General features: G+C 40.5%; 2 protein-coding genes across 3 annotated transcripts; both read right to left on the bottom strand.

Annotated features, from left to right (window-relative positions):
• Positions 1-208: 208 nt before the first annotated feature.
• On the bottom strand, positions 209-3,975 carry LOC306873985 (actin, alpha skeletal muscle 2). The gene is made up of 7 exons (XM_079423625.1): positions 3,719-3,975; positions 2,543-2,682; positions 2,112-2,436; positions 1,839-2,000; positions 1,555-1,746; positions 1,285-1,466; positions 209-932 (listed from the first exon to the last, which is right to left on the bottom strand). Exons 2-7 carry the CDS (start codon positions 2,669-2,671, stop codon positions 789-791), a joined length of 1,134 nt encoding a protein of 377 aa, XP_079279751.1. The 5' UTR covers positions 2,672-2,682; positions 3,719-3,975; the 3' UTR covers positions 209-788.
• Positions 3,976-6,082: 2,107 nt separating this feature from the next.
• On the bottom strand, positions 6,083-20,883 carry LOC306873624 (nuclear pore complex protein Nup133). Of its 2 annotated transcripts, none has more exons than XM_079423043.1 (26): positions 20,525-20,883; positions 18,224-18,339; positions 17,757-17,860; positions 17,569-17,673; positions 17,359-17,490; positions 16,239-16,409; positions 16,009-16,164; positions 14,830-14,900; positions 14,580-14,727; positions 14,340-14,490; positions 14,099-14,256; positions 12,083-12,174; positions 11,844-12,001; positions 11,183-11,277; positions 10,865-11,089; positions 10,672-10,791; positions 10,121-10,220; positions 9,509-9,760; positions 9,242-9,375; positions 7,745-7,903; positions 7,496-7,631; positions 7,045-7,163; positions 6,886-6,966; positions 6,730-6,803; positions 6,565-6,653; positions 6,083-6,357 (listed from the first exon to the last, which is right to left on the bottom strand). In XM_079423043.1, the coding sequence occupies exons 1-26, from the start codon at positions 20,632-20,634 to the stop codon at positions 6,221-6,223; spliced, it is 3,393 nt and encodes a 1,130-aa protein (XP_079279169.1). In that variant the 5' UTR covers positions 20,635-20,883; the 3' UTR covers positions 6,083-6,220. The 2 variants fall into 2 exon arrangements, with proteins under 2 accessions (XP_079279169.1, XP_079279168.1); XM_079423042.1 differs by having other exon boundaries at positions 6,089-6,357; positions 12,083-12,189.
• Between the last annotated feature and the right edge of the window lie 49 nt (positions 20,884-20,932).

Below are 20,932 nucleotides of genomic sequence, written 5' to 3' on the forward strand. Positions count from 1 at the left end.
AGTATTAAATATATATATATAAAGATTATTATAAACATTATTAGCTTGATTACTTATAATATATAATATAATATATATAAGTAATCAAGCTAATAATGTATATAATCTTTTTTATCTTATACTTGATGTCATAACACCCGCTGTGTTATGATATAAAGTATCAGCTAATAAAGATTATGATTCCTTTATACAAAGTATAAACTGTAATGCTTCTGTGATTCATTAATTGTCCCATATGCATTCATCCTCCATTAGAGCCCACTTAAACAGCCCAGATGGTTTATAGCTGTCAGATTACAGACATAACAAGACTTTGTGTTGTGTTAATCATCTGTAAACCATCGGAGAGGTTGGGTTAATATTGTTTAGTCTGTCTCAGTGTTGGCTGAAAGTGTACTGTATACTGAAATGACATATTCATTGACGAGTACCATGTTTAAAAATAGATTTGCAGTTTTATTTGTCTGTTGAAGTGTGATTTGTGTTGGTCATCAACTGGACCGGGTGTACAGTGGAACGTACGTCAGAGTCACTGGAATCTAAGGGAGCGGGGTCCTTCGATTTCAAACAGCATTCGCCAAAATACCAAGCCATGGAAGTCAGTAATAAATACATTTGTGTGCAATGAGAGCGCTTGGTATTTTTCACTCCCTTGACGTTTTCTCAGTTTATGCGCTCGCTCCTATGTCAATGCATAAATGACGACTGTAGAAAAGCTGTCCACAGGAGGAAAGCACCGTTGCTTGGTTCCTGAGCAGGAAGCAATGATAGGATGGTGAGCCAGGCGCTTAGAAGCACTTGCGGTGGACGATGCTGGGGCCGGCTTCATCGTATTCCTGCTTGGTGATCCACATCTGCTGGAAGGTGGACAGGGAGGCCAGGATGGAGCCGCCGATCCAGACAGAGTACTTGCGCTCTGGGGGAGCAATGATCTACAGAGGAGGAGGAGATAAAATATTACTAAGAAAATCAGTCTCCGGTTTTAAAGGGGTCATGAAATGAAAAATCTAAATTCTCTTGATCTTTTGACATATAAGAGGTCATTGTACTGTAAAAAATATCCTGCAAATTTCAGAACTCAAAACTTTCTCGTTAGTCTAAAAACAACTTATATTGAAGGCAGTCTGCTAAAATGACAGCTTGTGGAATGTGCCACTTTTCTGGAGTAATAGTTGGCTAAGCATCGCCTCCGCAGAAGAAAAGGCAGTTCATGACCCCATTAAAGTCAACATGGAAAAACCAACCCAGCAAAACCTTGAGTTTTATTGCTCTAGGCTGTATTACCTTGATCTTCATTGTGCTGGGAGCCAGGGCTGTGATCTCCTTCTGCATACGGTCAGCAATACCAGGATACATTGTGGTACCACCAGACAGGACGTTGTTGGCATACAGGTCCTTTCTGATGTCAATATCGCACTTCATGATGCTGTTGTAAGCGGTTTCGTGAATGCCGGCAGACTCCATACCTGCAAGTGTTTTAAGAAGGGCATATAAACTGTTGGAGGACTAAAAGATAAGACAACAACAGATAATATCGCATGTTTTCAAACATACCAATGAAGGAAGGCTGGAACAGGGTCTCGGGGCAACGGAAACGCTCATTACCGATGGTGATGACCTGACCGTCAGGAAGCTCGTAGCTCTTCTCGAGAGAGGACGAGGAGGCGGCAGTGGCCATCTCATTCTCAAAGTCCAGGGCGACGTAGCAGAGCTTCTCCTTGATGTCACGGACAATCTCACGCTCGGCTGTGGTGGACGACAAAGCAAGAGTTGTTTATTTAGTCTGTTTCACACATGCTAGAAATATCCCATGTAAAAGTGATCATGCAGGTACACACCAGTTGTGACGAAAGAGTATCCGCGCTCGGTCAGGATCTTCATCAGGTAGTCTGTCAGATCGCGACCAGCCAAGTCCAGACGCATGATGGCGTGGGGAAGAGCGTAACCCTCATAGATGGGCACATTGTGGGTTACACCATCACCAGAGTCCAGCACAATACCTAATAACAGCCGGGAACAAGAAATCCGTCAGCCAGAACTAACAGTTGCTTTAAATGCACTGTGCATAATTACATAAATGTTGCTCTTTCATTTACAGCACGTTGTCTTACCGGTGGTACGGCCAGAAGCGTACAGGGACAGGACGGCCTGGATGGCCACGTACATGGCGGGGACGTTGAAGGTCTCAAACATGATCTGGGTCATCTTCTCACGGTTAGCTTTGGGGTTCAGAGGGGCCTCGGTAAGCAGAGTTGGGTGCTCTTCAGGGGCCACGCGGAGCTCGTTGTAGAAGGTGTGGTGCCAGATCTTCTCCATGTCGTCCCAGTTGGTGATGATGCCGTGCTCGATTGGGTACTTCAGGGTCAGGATACCTCTCTTGCTCTGAGCCTCGTCTCCAACGTAGGAGTCTTTCTGACCCATACCGACCATCACACCCTGAAGGGGAGCATTGAGTACAACATGATCAGAATAGCCCAAGGAAAACCCACACAATCATTCTCTCAATGACAAATACAAATCCAGTAAGGATCTTTGTATGTACCTGGTGACGTGGGCGGCCGACGATGGAAGGGAAGACGGCTCTGGGGGCGTCATCACCGGCGAAACCAGCCTTGACAAGGCCAGAGCCGTTGTCACACACCAGAGCTGTAGTCTCATCATCGTCACACATCTTGATGGGTTCTACAGATAAAGTCAATGAGAAAAAGTCAATGCCCAGACAACCCAGACTAGTTACATGTAACTAAATTATAAAATAAATGTAACTGTATTCAGTTACAATTACTGCGAAAAAAATTGTAATTAAATTACAGTTATGAAAATGTTAATGATTACAAAGGTTACATCTGATTTTTTTCACACACACACACACACACACACACACACACACACACACACACACACACACACACACACACACACACACAGATTTAATTGATTTCTTTCATAAATTGCATTGACTGCTCTAAAATATGAGACAGCAATGTTTCAGGAGGTTAGGACAGAATATGACACATGGCTATTTGATAACTGTTTTATTTCCTACTTGGGTTTATGTATATGCAGTATAGGCATTGATAGATGGCAGTGTTTCCTGTCATACACTGTTAAAAAAATAAAATAAAAGTTGAGCCGACTTAAAATTATAAATTGGCTCAGCTTTTTTTTTTTTTACAGTGTAGCTATGCATTTGATTTCAACAGTAGGCCTATCACAGCTATTAAACTAGGCTATATCTTGTTTTGAGTTTAAATCTGTATTAACCTCAGAACGATTTTAGAGTAAAATGAGGTGCTAAAGTCTGATTATGTGGTGGCTGTGCTTTAAAATTCAATTATTATAATCTTAATTCAAGTGATGAAGGTAACCAGTGTCAGATAGCCTACTGTACTGTAAGGTTAACCCTGCCTGGTTTACATGTTTGACAATGATTAACAGTTAAAAACATTAGAAATTCAGAAAAGTAATCAGTTACATACATTACTAAACTACATTTCTGATTTATTAAAAATAGCTAAACAAATAAATGCACTCCGATTATTTTAATTGTTAAAGATCACTTTGTTTTTTACAGAGCAAACTTTCTGATTTCAGTGCAATTGCCTAAGTGAATGAAAAAGTTACGACTTTTTTTTTTTTTTTTAAGTGAAAGTCAAAAGAGAAACCGCTGTAAAATCCTACCATTCACATCGTATTATTATTCATCTAGTTTGCTTACCTGTGGCTGTTTGTGCTCAGAGTCTCGAAGTCACCGCCTGCTACACAGTGACCCGCGCACGTACCATCTTATATAAACCCGTCCTCTGCTTTCCTGCTCTTCGGACAACCATTAAGGAATGCCCATGCATTCGGATGGAATTCTTCCCGATCCTCGTCCATATTTGGGAGTCGATGGGTCGAGCGGAGGGGCTCCATATATGGCTCTCCAGACCCCGAGCCACAGCAGGCGGGCGTGCGCAGGGCCACCGTAAGAGTGGGCTCGGAGGCCAACACTGGGCGTTTGTGGACTAGATCTCAATATAAGGACATGACAGTGGGTTATGATTGTATATCGTTACATTTTACCAATGCTCAAATGAAAATGTCAATAAATTCGAGCTGTGCATTGGATGTAGCTAATACAAGTTGCTTTGGATAAAAGTATTTGCCAAATGTATGTAAATGAAAATAGCTTATTTTTCTGTGGTGGTACATTGGACCACAAAACCAATTTATACACCAAAGCTGAATCCATTGATGTATGGTTTGTTATGATAGGACAATATTTGGCTGAGATACAACTATTTGAAAATCTGGAATCTGAGGGTGCAAAAAAAAAATCTAAATATTGAGAAAATCACCTTTAAAGTTGTTCAAATGAAGTTCTTACTAATGCATATTACTAATCAAAAATTAAGTTTTGATATATTTACGGTAGGATTCGGACATTTACTAAATATCTTCATGGAATATGATCTTTATGATTTTTAGCTATTGCTACAAATATACCCCAGCGGCTTAAGACTGATTTTGTGGTCCAGGGTCATATTTAGATATTATAGACTACTTTAAATGGTGACAGCAAAACCAGGACTTATTAAAAATTTAAAATTTTGCAGTGTATTAAATCAGGCAAAATAAGATAAGATTTTTTGAAAGTAGGTTGCACTGGCAAAAAGTGGCTTAGTTTGCATGAACTAACCAATGTAAAGCCTATAAACATGGCATTTCTTAAATAAATTAGGGATTTAGTCAGTCTGTGGCACTGGGATAACAGTGTTCTCTTCAACTTCTTCCTTTCCCATAGAAAGCCACAGAAGCAGAAACTGGATGAAGGGGAGGAGAATCTTGGAAAATATCCTACTTGAGTCTGATGTATAACTGAACAATGCAGTCACCATATTAAGCCCTTAATATATACCATCATCATCAAAAGAAAGATGGCAATGTATTTTCTTCAGCTTGTTCATTAGCTGGCATTATTGTAAAGAAGTGCTCTGAAATCATGGTTGAAGCATCACCAATGACCAATATTTTCAAAATAGACACTCAGCAACCCTCTCTGCTTTTCTGAGAATATGGAACAGGATAATATAATGATGTTTTACCTTCTTTTACTTGGATATGGTTATTAAATTAAACAGTCATTAGATGACCATTAGACAAGCATGACCCTTTGGGCATCTCAGTGAAGTTTGATGCCAAGCCTAATGCCCCATCATAAACAAGCAAGTATCATATTTCCTCCTCTAGTCCCAGACAGTTTATTTAGTGTCCTTAGGGATTCCAGAGGCTCCCACCCCATATAGGGTGTCAGAGAACCCCCGTAAAGTGCAGCTTATTTACTGCGGACGCCACTAATTTTACCCTCTCTTCCCTATTTTTAGGAGCTCGGGAGACATTTGCTTCTCCATCAGTTCAGCTGCTCTTCTCACACCAGCTGCTGGAGAACGGAGTGGGAGCAACAGATGAGTGAAAGAAAACAAAAAGACCTTCTCAAATAAAGCCTTGCCCAATATGGACACTTAAGAATGTTTGGATTACTGCATTAGATATCTCACCAATTGGTGCCAGGTGCATGATTTTAAATTTGATAAACTAGTGTTGGTGATGCATGAACAGTTCATTAATGACAAACACAAATATGCTTAATTTTGAATGTTTCATCTATAGTTTTATCTTTTTGTGAAATGTCTTGTGCATGTGCTTCTAAAATGTTCACCTTAATGCAACTTAATTTAATGCCTGCTCAAACTTCAACATAAAGACAATTTTACATAAAATCCAGACTTATTTCGTCTACTCTGATCCTCCTCGGCCCCTAGTATCAAAGCATACAGTTGTAATTACTGAATAAATGGATTTATGTTACTTCAGAAGCAATTCTGTCACATTTGCAGAGTAAATTTGGCTTAATTTGATATTTTATCTAATGCAATGATGTTCAGACATCTTCGAGTGTGGCCTAACAATCCAAATACTTTTGGGTTCACCATCTTTAAGAAAACACCATAAAACCCAAGCTAACATCTCCATTTGGTAAGCACCATTTGGCTTTGTTATTCTTTCTATCTCAGTCTTGCAGCAGAAGAAAACCATCAAGAACCGTCAGCCTTCAATAGAAATACAGTTTATTCAGAAACTTCACGTGTTGGATCATGTAATTATTATCATTTTCATGAAACACTACAAAAAGTTGGAATATTAACAAGGCGACAATAAGTAGAAACTGGACGTAATATCATATATGAGCTTTCAGATAGTGCTCGTAATTGGCTCGCAGGAGGAACTCAAAGTATGGTTTTGATTTGAGACTCTCCAGCTCGTCTTCCTGCAGGAGATCCTTCACGTCAGGCAGGTACGACTGCAGAGAAACACCTGTGGCAACAAAACACACTCTGACTGTATAGGCAGATTTTGCATTGCAATTCACTGGATGTCCTAAAGTAGGGTTGTTCATGTTTTGGATGTTAAGATACTCTACTGTATACTTTATATCTGCTAAAAGCAAGTCTCAAATAAGCCCTAAACCACTTTGAAACCTCAAGACAAACTGTGAGTGTGTGATCAGCAGAGTCACTGTACCTTCCTGAATGAGTTTCTGTAGGATCTTGACGAAAGTGCTGTCTCTGGCAGCTTCTAGAGGATCGTCGTTATCATCAGACGATGACCAACTGCAACCAATCAATCAGTCAGTCATTGCTAGACCATTACAGTCAAGTAAAATGAATTGAGTTTTGAGATGCTCACCTCTCCTTCCAGTCTTTCTTCAAGGCTTTACTGAAGATCTCCCGTTTTAGGGCATCAATATCAAGCGCGTCCTCCTACAGGTGATGAATACACATCAGAAACATGTGTGCTCAGAAAAGTAACTTGTTTTTAATGTAGTCCATTATTGACAGATACCTCCTCCAAGTACTCCAGCAGATCGAGAGCTTTCTTAAAGTCGTACTCGTTGGCTATACGGTTCTCATTGCAGATGTACAGCTGGAGACGAGGAAAAGAAAGACAAAGTAAGACAAATGAGGAGGAAGCGCATGACCAGTGTTTTTGTGGTTTACTCACTTCAATGAGGTTACGAGGGCTCAGTAAAGGCATGCTGTCTGGGTTCAGCTGCTTCTCGTCCAGCAGCTGTTTAGGAAGAGTCTCCTGATGAAGCAGAAACCTCTCCTGCTCCACTATATCTGCACCAACACATATGGAAGTAGTTAGGGCTCAAGAGATTATTTGGGGAGGGAAAAGCAGGTCATGTTCGAACCCATGTCGCCTGCATGAGCACCATAGCTCAATGTGCTAATCACTAGGCCTGATAAACTGAGTATCAACTCCCATTATTCTCTGTGTCTACAGAAGAAAGATGCATCATTTGCTCCACGTTCGGTTGATGTACTAACACTAAAAATGCTTGTTGCGATATGACAAAAAGAGAACTCCATTTATATGGACTAAAACTGAATTTTAGACAAATCAAAGAGTCATTACGGCTTCCAAACACATGTGAAGGCACGTGACTGACCGTTGAGCTGTCTGCGGTGCACGGCTTCGGGCAAGTCTGACGCCAGAGCTGTGAGTTTGCTGAGGGCCAGTAGGGTTTTCTTCTTGCTGAAGTACCGAGTCTCCATGTTGGCCTGACTGTACAGGGTACGATGGGCCTGTCGTGAAGAGAACAGAGCACTTATAACACTACAAGTGTCAGTGACCACGCGGTGTGCACTTTAGTGTATAAAAAAAAAAAAGTATTTATTTTATTCCTTTATTCTCTTACTCGCTGATAGTCCTGCACATGTATGTCATGCAGCCAGCTGAGGTGATCGTGAGCCTGCAGGAAACTGGCCAGCTGCTGGTGTGTCGCTATTGGCTGAGACAGCAGCTTCCCTCTCTTGCCTTTCTCCATGTACCAGCGGAACAGGAAGTCAGCAAAGTTCTACAGGAAACAGGGAGGGCTGTGAGTAAATACATTTGGTACAGGTACCGCAAACAACTGTGATTTCAGTATATTTTTCTTAGAATTGCATTGCAAGAATTTTAAAGTGTCCATGTGCAATACTCTTTAATTAAACAAAAGACAGTTCTACAAATGTTAAAATATTCTCTACTGGCCAAAAGCTACACTATCCAGAAGCATCTGTTGATACTATAGTAAAAGTTTGGGATCGCTGAGATTTTTTAAAATGTTTGTGAAAGAAGCCTCTTATGCTCTTCATGGCTGCATTTATTTGATTAAAATGAACAAAAAAACTTAAATTGTGAAATATTATATACAATTTAAAATAACTGTTTTCTATTTGAACATATCTTAAAATGTAATTTATTCCTCTGATGATAAAGCTGAATTTTCAGCATCATTACTTGAGTGTCAAGGCCGTTTCACATGGAGCATGATGCGAAAAAACAAGGTGAAACGCTGACGAACGTTGCTTTCACACCGAGCGCGAAACGATTGATCGCCTTCTGCTAATTCACACCTGCACACTAGGTGGCACCAACCAGCAATGCATTTTTCCTCCTGTAGCCTATGTATCTTGTATATGGCTTTAACATCGTCCACTGCTCAATTAAATTAAGATAAATAACTTTTTGTTCTTCATCAGAAACACAAACTATCCATAATGCTTTCAAGAAAATATAATTAGAGGTACAATTACCATCAAGCTACATTTCAAAATGTATGTAATGAATGTTTTTGCTCAAACCCCACTTTAAACCATCATTGTAATAACTTCTGATTGTAATCTAAAATGGCTTTTGATTCTATAATAGACAGACATGCATTCTTATGTTATAATGGACTGAAAGCAACCTGCTTGTCATTTGTCATAAACATCCTTTATTGTTGTATAAATACCATGAGCTGCATAAAGACATACACAGAAAATAATAATAATTATCTCTAGGTTCAGACACCAACGACAACAACATCCATATTCTTTGTAAGTTGCCACCGCGTCGACCTTTTGGGTAACAGCAGTTGCTCTGGCCATGTGATGTAATGCTCAAATATTACTGGACGGCCTGTGTTTTAGCTTTGTGAAACTGAAAAGGTTCGTCAGACTGGTTCGGGAAAAAAACCAAACATTCGCATTCATGTGGAAGCATCCATAGGAATCTCCTATGGAGTTTTATTCCAGCGTTTCGCTTTTTTCGCGCTCAGTGATATACATATACATATATATATAAAATTGCACAGACCCCAAACATTTGAATGATAATGTATATGGTTTGTGTTGACATTTCAGAGTTGTTGGGCCGGTGGGTTTGTTACCTGATCAGCAAATTTAACCATGTACTGCTGTAGTCGACTCTGGTTATCCGTCCGCTCGCACAACTGCACCAATATGTCAAAGTCACAGTATTTCTCCGCCAGCGCCGCAACCCACTGATGCTGACCCAACTCCACTGCCAAAATCACAGACAACACAAATAAATTAAGCACATAATCTGCTCCAATTTGCAGATTATTCTGGCCACACAGACAGGAACAGACCGTCACATAAAAGTGACCAATCACAAAACAGCAATGTAAGCTCACAGAGAGGCGCGAGCAGCTCTGAGCGTTTCTGTGTGTACTCGTTCTCCAGCGTGACGTAGTGCTCCTGTTGTCCGGCACGGCGGAGAGAGGTCAGCTGAGCCACGTAACCACTCAACAGAGAGTCCAGCAGCGCCACCAGCTGCTCACTCAGCAGGGCACGCAGCTCCACGTCTGCGTGAGGATACGCTGCGCGCAGGATCAGCTCGTGCTGCCGCATGATGACGGTCCGGACTCCACCCACTCCTCCTGAGGCTGAGAGGAAGAAACTATGATGTGAAACTATACTACCTAAAACACATCTGAAGGAAACAGCAGACAAGCTGAATGAGATGCAGGTTCACTCTCTGCCAGCAGGTGGCGCTTATGAACAGCAATGATATGCATCGTTCAGAGGCAAGATGAAAAGAAAATACCTCGTAAACTTGTCTAAAGACAGTCAGTTCCCCTCAAAGATACATTCATATAAACTCCTATTGTTTGGCATCTCAACCAATTTGAATTGTCACATATTTGAATCGATTTTCAACCGGCTCGTGGTTCATCGTTATATCCCTAGTTTATAGTGCTGTGGCGGTCAGAAAATAAACAGTTAGTCATGTCAGGTGTGTTTACCTGTCCATGGGATGTACTCTGGCTCCGGGCCGCAGTTCTCTGGCGCTCTGTACAGAGATGCTTTGGTCTCTCGGTACTGTGCTGCTGCTTGAAGCATATCCTGCAACACAAAACACGATGATTATTCATCTCTCAAACTCGAAGACCGGGAAGATGATGTGTAAAATATTCTTTCGAGCCCCGTGAATTTAAAATTGAGGATTTGTGGCTTTAAGTCTATGTATATTAGCCTTTTAAATTTGGGGTCTTGTGGGCTGCAAGGTGGTCAGTAAAAAATTTTAGACAAAACAATATTTTATAAAATTTATTTTTCAGTGTCAAAATTAACATGCACTTATTAATGACATTAAGATTTGTTTTTTTTACATTCACAATTTTATAGTACTGCTATAGTTTTTAACAAAATGGAATCACAAATAAGCATATTTAGTTTTGTGGCAAAAACCGTGTTCATTTGCTTTACAATATTATAAATTATTAAATAAATTTTGATTTGAGATGTTCTAAGTGCATGACTTAATAAATAGGGGAAAATGAAAATTGCTGTGCACCTTGACAATGTCATTGACGTTGAGCACCACCTCGCCCCACCTGGCGGCATCTGAATGCTCTTTTAAAGCTTTTTCCTCCTCCTCCAACAGACACTCAAAGATGGAGGAGATCTGAGACACCTGGAGACACAAACATGAGATAAAGCAGAGAAAAATACATATATTCTCATTCCAGTTTGCTGAAGTCTGGCACCTCTCTGAAGAACACGTCTGCAGGCGTGAGGTTAGACAGCATGTCGGTGTTGCTCTTCTTCAGTGCTGACGGGATGGCCGTGTTCACCAGCTCTGGATGCTTGGCATGATGGTTCTTCAGCACGATGGCAGCCGAGAGTTTCTCCGCATGTTCGCACAGCAAGAGCCGCGTGGCCATCGGGGACATGCGCACCGTTGTGGAAGTGAGGCGGTCTAGAAGACCTGTCTGTAGAGCGGACAGAAAGAAAGAGCATTGCTAAATACCGTGAGAAGGATGAAAGCTTGTAGTGTCTCATAGCTTGTTTGTCTGATGAGGAACCTGAAGCAAGAAGTCCATGAGGCAGCGGTGGGCTTTCATTTTATCCTCCAATTGATGCAGCAGGATCAGTGACGTCAGTGTAAATCCAGCGCCCTCTACAGGACAAAACACACAAATGTACAAATCCACCGGGGTCCAAAATGAACAACTTTTACCTCTGGATTTATCATCTTAACTTCAACTTTTAACTACATTTTTTTTTTTGCACTCCAAGTGACAACACATATGTGGAATATTCTCCACAATAAACCACGAAAACAAAAAAAAGGAACAAAATCACAACGTGTATGATTTTTTGTGACATAGCTGGCTCATATATTAAGACAAAAAAGCTAAATAATTTAAAGATTATTCTACAAAAAAAAAAAGCAATAGTATTTATTAAATGTTGCATTTTTTAAGAGGAATTGTAGTTTAATTATTTATACTAAATAATACATATAAATACATTTTTGTTTAAATATAATGTATTAATTATAGAAATATAAACATGATTTCTTAATAAAATAATTAATAAAAATAAAAAAAATACACTCATGGTTGGCAAGAAGTTGTTATGGCCAAAAGATTTTCTAAATTATCTTGTATAATTTTTTTTTTAAAGTTTATCATAAAGTTTTAATGAACAAAGTTTATCTGGCAGAGTGAAAGGTTTTCTCACCGTCAGGAACAGACTCGGCCCAGCGTGGGTCACATGCAGGGTAGTCGTCCACCAGATCCAGGTCAATCTGGGTCACGATGGCATCCAGCTCTGCACCTCCCTCTCCGTCGCTGGGGAAGAGCTCGTCCACCATGCTCTGAGCTCCAACCAGATCATGACTGCAGAGCAAAGCACAGTAGAGCATCTGTGAGCGGCAGCCACTGACTCAACAGTCACAAACACAAGTGAAGGAAACTCACCGGCAGAACTGCAGGAACGCTTGCTTCAGCAGCTTAGTTTTGTCCTCCTGGGCCACTATGTCTATTTTAGGTGGTGTGTCTAATGGGGTGCCCTGAAAAGATACTTCCTTGAATAAATCAAAACATTATAAATGTATTCATACATACATACATATACATTTTATTTATAGATATATATATATATTAGGGGTGTAACGGTTCACAAAATTCATGGTTCGGTTCGATACGACACAGTGGTGTCACGGTTCGGTACATTTTCGATACGGGGCGGGGCAATCGGTTATGTCGCGATGTTGGAAATATTTCTGGTTTAAACCATGAAGGCGAGCCAATGGATATCACACAAGCACGCGTTTGCACCAGGGTTTGCGCAAGATTTATGCCGGTGAACGTCTTAATCTCAGTCAATTCACTATAAGCAGAAAGTGAAAGTAAAAATAATGACGGCGCTTTCAACATCTGACGCCGCTTATTCTCTCAGAGAAAAAGAGAGACAAATCTACTTCAACATATGCTGATAACGATATAGCCTATAGCTGTTTTCATTCATTTCCTTTATATTTCTCTTGTGAACCATACATACTAAAAAATTTTTTAAATAAAATAAGCAATGTATTTCGTGTTAAACAAGTTGTTTTTGAAAATCGGTGCTTGAAATAAAAGCTTGTTATTTCATTGATTTTTATTGATGACTGCAGTGTTAATATTTTAATTATAGGATAATTCATTGTAGGTAGCCTATAGCCTAATAGACCTGTTTAAAAAAACTTTTTTTAATTGAGGAGTAAATATAATCTTATGCTCGCAGCGTGTCAGTTATGCGTTATTGCGGGGCAAATTAATTGTACTTTTAATTTAATAATAAACGTAACTACATAATAATAAAAGGCCTAATAAAATAAGAATGTAACAGGCTGACATTAATTGGAAATGCCAAATACTCTAATATTGCCAATAATTGATGTTTTTGACAATATCTCTGGCTATCGTCGATACAAGATCATCGTCTTTCGACGCACCCCAGCAAGGGGCGGTTATCGCGGGGCAGACAGCACGTTGCCGGTTACATAATTTGGGCTACATTGTTGAGCGTAGTGGCACTGAGAACATTATATTTCACACGCTTTAAGCTTTAATTTTCCAAACATAATAGGATTAGTCCAACGAATCGTTCGGTTTGTAATGCGTACTGAACCGAAAGCCTCGTACAGAATGTTCAATACGAATACGCGTATCAATACACCCCTAATATATACAAGAGACTAGTTCATAAATACACAAATATGCCAAATAATTATAATTTTTAAAAAGATATTATATTTAACTTTATTTCTAGCTATAGAAATTATATACATATTTTTTTTTACCAGAGACTAGCTCATTAATACACAATAAACAGAAATAATTAATAAAATACTTCAAATATATTAAACAGGTTTAAATTTATAATTTAATATATTTAATATAATGGAGTGCCCTAAAAAACTGATTTACAGTCACTTAAATAAATTTAAATATTATAAACTTATACATGCATATAAATTACATCTAATTTAGAAGAAACTAGTTCATGAATGCACAAAACACTGTGAAATTCATAAAATATTTAAAATATAATAAATATTTACATTTCAATTTATAATGAAATGCCATGAATACAAAAAACAAAATCCTGATTTCAAGTCACTTGAATTAAAACATTATCCATTTATATATATGTATAAATTATATATTTTTGCTAGTTCGTGAATGCACAAAAACCTGCTAAATAATTCAAAACAATCTTTTTAAATAATATTTATATTTATGACAATATAAATTATAATGAAGTGTCCTGAAAATAAAACAAATTCAACGATTTCTAAATTCAAAATGATCTAAAAATATTTATATTTTTAAATGTATAATGTTTTAAATTATAATGAGCGCCCTGAAGAGATGAAAAATATTTTCTGATTGCTAGCTACTTGAATAAACATCATACATTGTGAATATATAAAATTGTATATTCCAGACCTCAGGTCCAGGTCCAGCCACTGAGGTGCAGAGCGAGTCTTCCATGGTCTCAGGCAGGAGAGAAGCACTTTCTCTCGCTAAAACAGCAACCAGCCCACTGTTCTGAGAGAAAAACACTGGCAGACCGGCACACACCCCACCGCCTCGGATACGGTCACCTGCAGAACAGGCAAAACAACAGAGATGAACTACAGGAGGAAGACCAGCTACTTCATTAGTCTTCTCCCTCCGAGGGCTGTACCTGGAGAGCTGAAGGAGATCTTCTCCTCGGCGAGTCCTCCGCGTCCAGCTCCAGTGCTGCAGGTGAACACCAGCTCCTCGTTATAGAGGTACGCCGCAGGACTCGACGGATCAGGCAACACCAAGCGCGTCTTCTGCAGCTCCTCCTCACTCTGACACACAAAACCAGAGCTCACAATCACAATCCAGGAAGCTTACAGACTAAAGATTCAGATCATTCGGCTACGGCTGAACGCTGTACCTGGAAGGGCGGGTTGTATTTGGTGACCTCCACAGTGAGCAGGTCTGGGGACGGCGCTGTACTTTCTGCAAGAGTGACCAGGCAGAAATACGCCACACATGGAGTGTCGCTTGGATGCCACGCAGCTGCCAACAGCACCAGCCCCGCTCTGAAGAGACACACAACATGTGACTGCATAATACTGCCAATCCTGCATGCATTGTCTGCATATTACAGATTCATCTGATTATTTGGTTTCACATTCACTCACTTGCTGTACTGCATGTCCAGATAAGAGACATTCACTCCTTTCTTGATCTCAGAGTAGTTACTTTCTGAGTCCTATAAGACAAGTAAAGGATATTCCATAAGCACACATCTATATATGACATATTATATTAAGAAAGTGAAAGAAATTAATACTTATTCAGCAAGGATGCATTCAACTGATCAAAAGTGCCAGTAAAGACATTTATTATGTAACAAAAGATTTCAAATCTGTTCCTTTGAACTTTCTATTCGGCAAAAATATTGAAAACAATAATGTATTATAGTTTCCACAAAAATATGAATCTGTTTTCAACATTGATAATAATCAGAAATATTTCTTGAGCAGCACATTAGAATGATTTCTGAAGGATCATGTGACACTGAAGATTGGAGTAATGATGCTGAAAATTCAGCTTTGAAAAACAGCAATAAATTATATATACATGGGAAAAAAAATTAAAATCAATTTTTTATCAAATAATGCAGCCCTGGTGATCATAAGAGATTATATTAAATAATAATAAAAACCAATTCTACTGAACTTTTGAGCACTAATTAAATAAAAGTACAAAATATAGAAAAAAATACAAAAGCTGTGTTGCTCATTTCACATGCAGATAGGGCATTTGGGGCACAGCAGCAAAAAAATATTTCTAAAAGAATGGGCATTAAAGAAAACAAATATGACAATTTTTGCACAAAAAACTTACTATTATACACTACCAGTCAAATGTTTGGAATAATTCATATTTTTAAGTGTTTTAAAAAATGTCTCTTCTGCTAAGCAAGGCTGCATTTATTTAATAAAAACAGTAAAAACTGTAATATTGTGAAATATTATATAACATTTAAAATAACTGTTTTCTATATGATTATATTTTAAAATGTATTTTTTCCCCTTGCGATCAAAGCTGTATTTTCAGCATCATTACTCCAGTCTTCAGTGTCACATGATCCTTCAGAAATCATTCTAATATACTGATTTGCTGCTCAAGAAACATTTTTGATTATTATCAATGTTGAAAACACTTGTGCTGCTTGATATTTTTGTGGAAAGAAAAAAATGGCCCCTTTAAGCAGTCTACTCTGGTTCTATGTCATGACCTGAATATTTTTTTATTAGATGAAGTTCATAAGAGCATGTTAATAATTCTAGGAGCTTCCAACAAAGATTTCTGACCCAGATGGCGTCGGTGATGCTGTCTGTGATGATCTGACTGGTGCTCCAGCTTAACACCTGCGTCTCACCGTTCTCATCCACCTCCCATTTACTGAGGCCACACGAGCTGAGAGAGTACAGACAGCCGGTCTCCTTCACCCACAGCACACTGAACACCTGAGGAGACAAACGTCCCATCAGTGTCTGAGCAGACGATCTGCTTCCACCTCTAAACAACACACGGCACTGACCGTGAGGTCGGCCGGCTGGCCGCGGATGCCGAACAGGCTGGAAACCCTGCGTCCGATGCCAGACAGCATGCCCTGACCCTGCTGCACTGGTCTCTGGTGCAGTTTACCAGAGGAGTCCGGAGCGAGCCGGAGCAGGTGACCGCGGTACGATGACACGATGAAACTCCCTCCCTGAAACAGCAAGAAAAAACACCTCATGATTAGAACTGGACGATATGGCCAAAATTTATATCACGATATATTTCTTAATTTCGGTCGATGCGATATAATTTCAATATCAATATGAACAATATATTAAAAAAAAGCCTAAGAAAAACTGCCAAAAACAGTGTGTCTGTACCTACAACCTTCTGAAAAATGAATTTGCCAAGTCTATGAAACCTCCTGCTATAAAACTATATAATATTTTAGAAATAAAAATTGTACAAATAAACTAATGTTTACCTTTTATTTGTATCAAGCCTTCATAGAAACAAGAAATCACTTCCAAATAAACATAAGACTCTCAGACTCACCTTAATAATATAAATATCTTTAACTTTAAACTATAACATAGGATGATTATTCTCATAGATTGAAACAAAAGTGCTGCAGCCAAGATAAAGAGTATGAAAAGTGCTCAGAGTTGCTGCAGAAAACAGAAAAATAGAGAGCAACAACAAAAACACGTTACTGAAGATGGGTTTATTGAAAATGCTAATTCATTCTCTGCCAGCAGGAGGCGCTGTTGGAGCAGCAGAAACAGTGGTTTCCCCGGTAACGGCTGTAATCAAAGCGGAGCGGAGCTCATAAATGCTGCTTCATCAGATAAAATGAAAATGCCATCTAAACTTTTCTGTAGAAAATTGGTTCGAACATACATTCTTATAAAACACCCGCGCCGTGTTTTAATTTTGAAACGTGCAGTGCTCATGTTTATTCAACGAAGTCAACCACAACAAATAAATCAATGTATGGGAAACACTGGTAATGTATACTGAAATATCGGAAATGTGTTTAAAAATCATATCACCGTTATTGAAGATTATATCGTGATATTTATTGATATTGAGTCTGTCCAGCCCTAGAAGAGATATGAAAATAAAAGCTTCTGCACTCCTCGTTCTGCCTGATTGCACACCTTTACTGATGCGACGTAGTTGCACACGTGTCCGCCCAGATCCAGAGACGTCTCAGTGTAAGTCCCGTCGTGAGCCAGACTGGGCCAAAACCGAGCCGAACCGTCTGGAGACACGGCCAATGCACTGATAGCCTGTGAAAAACACATTTGCATTCATGTTTGCATCAGAGGTCTCCACTGATAGTAATGTTCAGAGACGCAAGAGCTCACCTGAGTGGGTGCAGACTTGAGTGGACTGGAGGAAGTGATGGAGATGAGATCAGCGCTGTACGCAAACTCACTGGAGGGCAACTGGAGGTCTTTACACACCGACAGCTGCAATGACAGCAAGAGCACAACGTCTGTACAGCAAAGTCTGGCAGCAAATTCAGCTCCAAGCAATTGTGCCTCTTTCTGACCTTTGCCACAGACGTCTGAGACACTTTCCAGATGATCAGCCGTTCTCCACAAACCATCCACGCCCAGCCAGACGCCTCCACCTTCACAGAGATCTGATCATCCACTGCAACAGACACAGCATCACACACACTGAGAAACCTGCACACCAGTATATCCAGAGACTATTAATTACTAGTCTTACTTTTATCCTACAAATGTGCCATTTAAAATATCTACAAATCATCTTCAGAGATTGCTCGTGGGAAACCACTGAAATATCTAAGCTCTTTACAGAAATCATAGGACTTTTGATCGAATCCCTTGAATGATTCACAAAGGTTTTGAATCTTCATGAAGCAGCGTTTCAAAAGTGCCCATCGCTAGTTTGAATGCACTTATGATGATGCCTACAAATGTCACCTAGGTAGGCAGCTCACTAGGTTTTAAAACGCAGCCTCTGGTAAAGGTTAAAGACCCCAATCTTTACCGTCGGCCATGGTCAGCGCCTCCATGACTTTGACAGGCAGAGATGATCCAAAAGTCTGAACGTCAAAATTATACGACTCGACAGCTGCATGACTCTGAACCCGGGTGGGAGTGGATCTGGAGATACACAAATCAACTTAAAATAAAAAAAGTGAGCTGAAATTGCTTACATTTAGTTTTATTTCTATAAGCTATCTTTTTTCTTACAAAAAAGATTTGTTTTAAAGACAAGAACAATTGAAGAGTTATTGCATTTACAAAACATGTAAAAGAAATTAAAATAAATGACTTAATTATTTTATAATAGAATAACATATATTAAATATAGAATAACATATATTAAATATAAAGAAAGAAATTAATAAAAATATATAAAATAAATTATTTTATTACAAGACTGTAAAAAATAAGCATGGTAACGTTAGTAGCGTCCCTGTCTGTGTTTGCTCTGTTGTGCCTGTCTGTGTTTACTCTGCTGTGCCTGTCTGTGTTTACTCTGCTGTGCCTGTCTGCGTTTGCTCTGTTGTGCCTGTCTGTGTTTGCTCTGTTGTACCTGTCTGTGTTTACTCTGCTGTGCCTGTCTGCGTTTACTCTGCTGTGCCTGTCTGCGTTTACTCTGCTGTGCCTGTCTGCGTTTACTCTGTTGTCCCTGTCTGCGTTTGCTCTGCTGTACCTGTCTGTGTTTGCTCTGTTGTGCCTGTCTGTGTTTGCTCTGTTGTGCCTGTCTGTGTTTGCTCTGTTGTGCCTGTCTGCGTTTACTCTGCTGTGCCTGTCTGCGTTTACTCTGCTGTGCCTGTCTGCGTTTACTCTGCTGTGCCTGTCTGCGTTTACTCTGTTGTCCCTGTCTGCGTTTACTCTGCTGTGCCTGTCTGCGTTTACTCTGCTGTGCCTGTCTGCGTTTACTCTGCTGTGCCTGTCTGCGTTTACTCTGTTGTCCCTGTCTGCGTTTACTCTGTTGTCCCTGTCTGCGTTTACTCTGCTGTACCTGTCTGCGTTTACTCTGCTGTACCTGTCTGCGTTTACTCTGTTGTGCCTGTCTGCGTTTGCTCTGTTGTGCCTGTCTGCGTTTGCTCTGTTGTGCCTGTCTGTGTTTGCTCTGTTGTGCCTGTCTGTGTTTGCTCTGCTGTGCCTGTCTGCGTTTACTCTGCTGTGCCTGTCTGCGTTTACTCTGTTGTCCCTGTCTGCGTTTACTCTGCTGTACCTGTCTGCGTTTACTCTGCTGTACCTGTCTGCGTTTGCTCTGTTGTGCCTGTCTGCGTTTGCTCTGTTGTGCCTGTCTGCGTTTGCTCTGTTGTGCCTGTCTGTGTTTGCTCTGCTGTGCCTGTCTGCGTTTACTCTGCTGTGCCTGTCTGCGTTTACTCTGCTGTGCCTGTCTGCGTTTACTCTGCTGTGCCTGTCTGCGTTTACTCTGCTGTGCCTGTCTGCGTTTACTCTGCTGTGCCTGTCTGCGTTTACTCTGTTGTCCCTGTCTGCGTTTACTCTGTTGTCCCTGTCTGCGTTTACTCTGCTGTACCTGTCTGCGTTTACTCTGCTGTACCTGTCTGTGTTTACTCTGCTGTACCTGTCTGTGTTTGCTCTGTTGTGCCTGTCTGTGTTTGCTCTGTTGTGCCTGTCTGTGTTTACTCTGCTGTACCTGTCTGTGTTTGCTCTGTTGTACCTGTCTGTGTTTACTCTGCTGTACCTGTCTGTGTTTGCTCTGTTGTGCCTGTCTGTGTTTGCTCTGTTGTACCTGTCTGTGTTTACTCTGCTGTACCTGTCTGTGTTTGCTCTGTTGTGCCTGTCTGTGTTTGCTCTGTTGTGCCTGTCTGTGTTTGCTCTGTTGTGCCTGTCTGTGTTTACTCTGCTGTACCTGTCTGTGTTTGCTCTGCTGTACCTGTCTGTGTTTGCTCTGTTGTGCCTGTCTGCGTTTACTCTGTTGTCCCTGTCTGCGTTTACTCTGTTGTCCCTGTCTGCGTTTACTCTGCTGTGCCTGTCTGTGTTTACTCTGTTGTCCCTGTCTGTGTTTACTCTGTTGTCCCTGTCTGTGTTTACTCTGTTGTCCCTGTCTGTGTTTACTCTGCTGTGCCTGTCTGTGTTTACTCTGTTGTACCTGTCTGTGTTTACTCTGTTGTGCCTGTCTGTGTTGTGCCTGTCTGTGTTTACTCTGCTGTGCCTGTCTGTGTTTACTCTGCTGTGCCTGTCTGTGTTTACTCTGTTGTACCTGTCTGTGTTTACTCTGTTGTGCCTGTCTGTGTTGTGCCTGTCTGTGTTTACTCTGCTGTGCCTGTCTGTGTTGTGCCTGTCTGTGTTTACTCTGTTGTACCTGGCTGTGACAGCGGCGCGGCGTGGAGAGAACAGCAGCCCGCTCTTCCGAGCGCCGGTCCTGGGCGCCTGTCTGCGGCCTGAGCTCAGGGTGCCGCGGGGACTGAACATACTGTCGCCGTGGACTGTTTACAAGAGACAGAAGCGCATTCACAAACAACGAGACGCGACAAACTTTGGAAACCTTTTACCGCGCGCTCGCTACCGTCAGGCGCACACAATGTGCGTCATTCGAATGCATGCTGCTGATCCTGAAACAGCTTTCAAACTCTTCTCACGTTGAATGAATAGTGTGTTTAGCGATAAAACTGATTCCGGGTCAGTGTTACAGACCAAGCGTTTGACAATTCTTCTTCTTCTGGTGTTTTATGGCGGTTTGTCAAGCCAACGAAAAAAGGTGCATTAGCGC

This window comes from Barbus barbus, assembly GCF_936440315.1.
Source record: "Barbus barbus genome assembly, chromosome: 8".
In the NCBI taxonomy this organism is placed as follows: Eukaryota; Metazoa; Chordata; class Actinopteri; order Cypriniformes; family Cyprinidae; genus Barbus; species Barbus barbus.

Coding starts and splice junctions, on each gene's coding strand:
- LOC306873985 (XM_079423625.1), bottom strand. CDS start 2,671: ATGTGTGACGATGATGAGACTACAGCTCTGGTGTGTGACAACGGCTCT. Junction 2,001..2,111: donor CGCTTCTGGCCGTACCACCG/GTAAGACAACGT, acceptor GGCTGTTATTAG/GTATTGTGCTGGACTCTGGT. Junction 1,747..1,838: donor ATACTCTTTCGTCACAACTG/GTGTGTACCTGC, acceptor CGTCCACCACAG/CCGAGCGTGAGATTGTCCGT.
- LOC306873624 (XM_079423042.1), bottom strand. CDS start 20,634: ATGTTCAGTCCCCGCGGCACCCTGAGCTCAGGCCGCAGACAGGCGCCC. Junction 6,967..7,044: donor GCCCTCGTAACCTCATTGAA/GTGAGTAAACCA, acceptor CCTCGTCTCCAG/CTGTACATCTGCAATGAGAA. Junction 6,358..6,564: donor ACAGAAACTCATTCAGGAAG/GTACAGTGACTC, acceptor TTGTTGCCACAG/GTGTTTCTCTGCAGTCGTAC.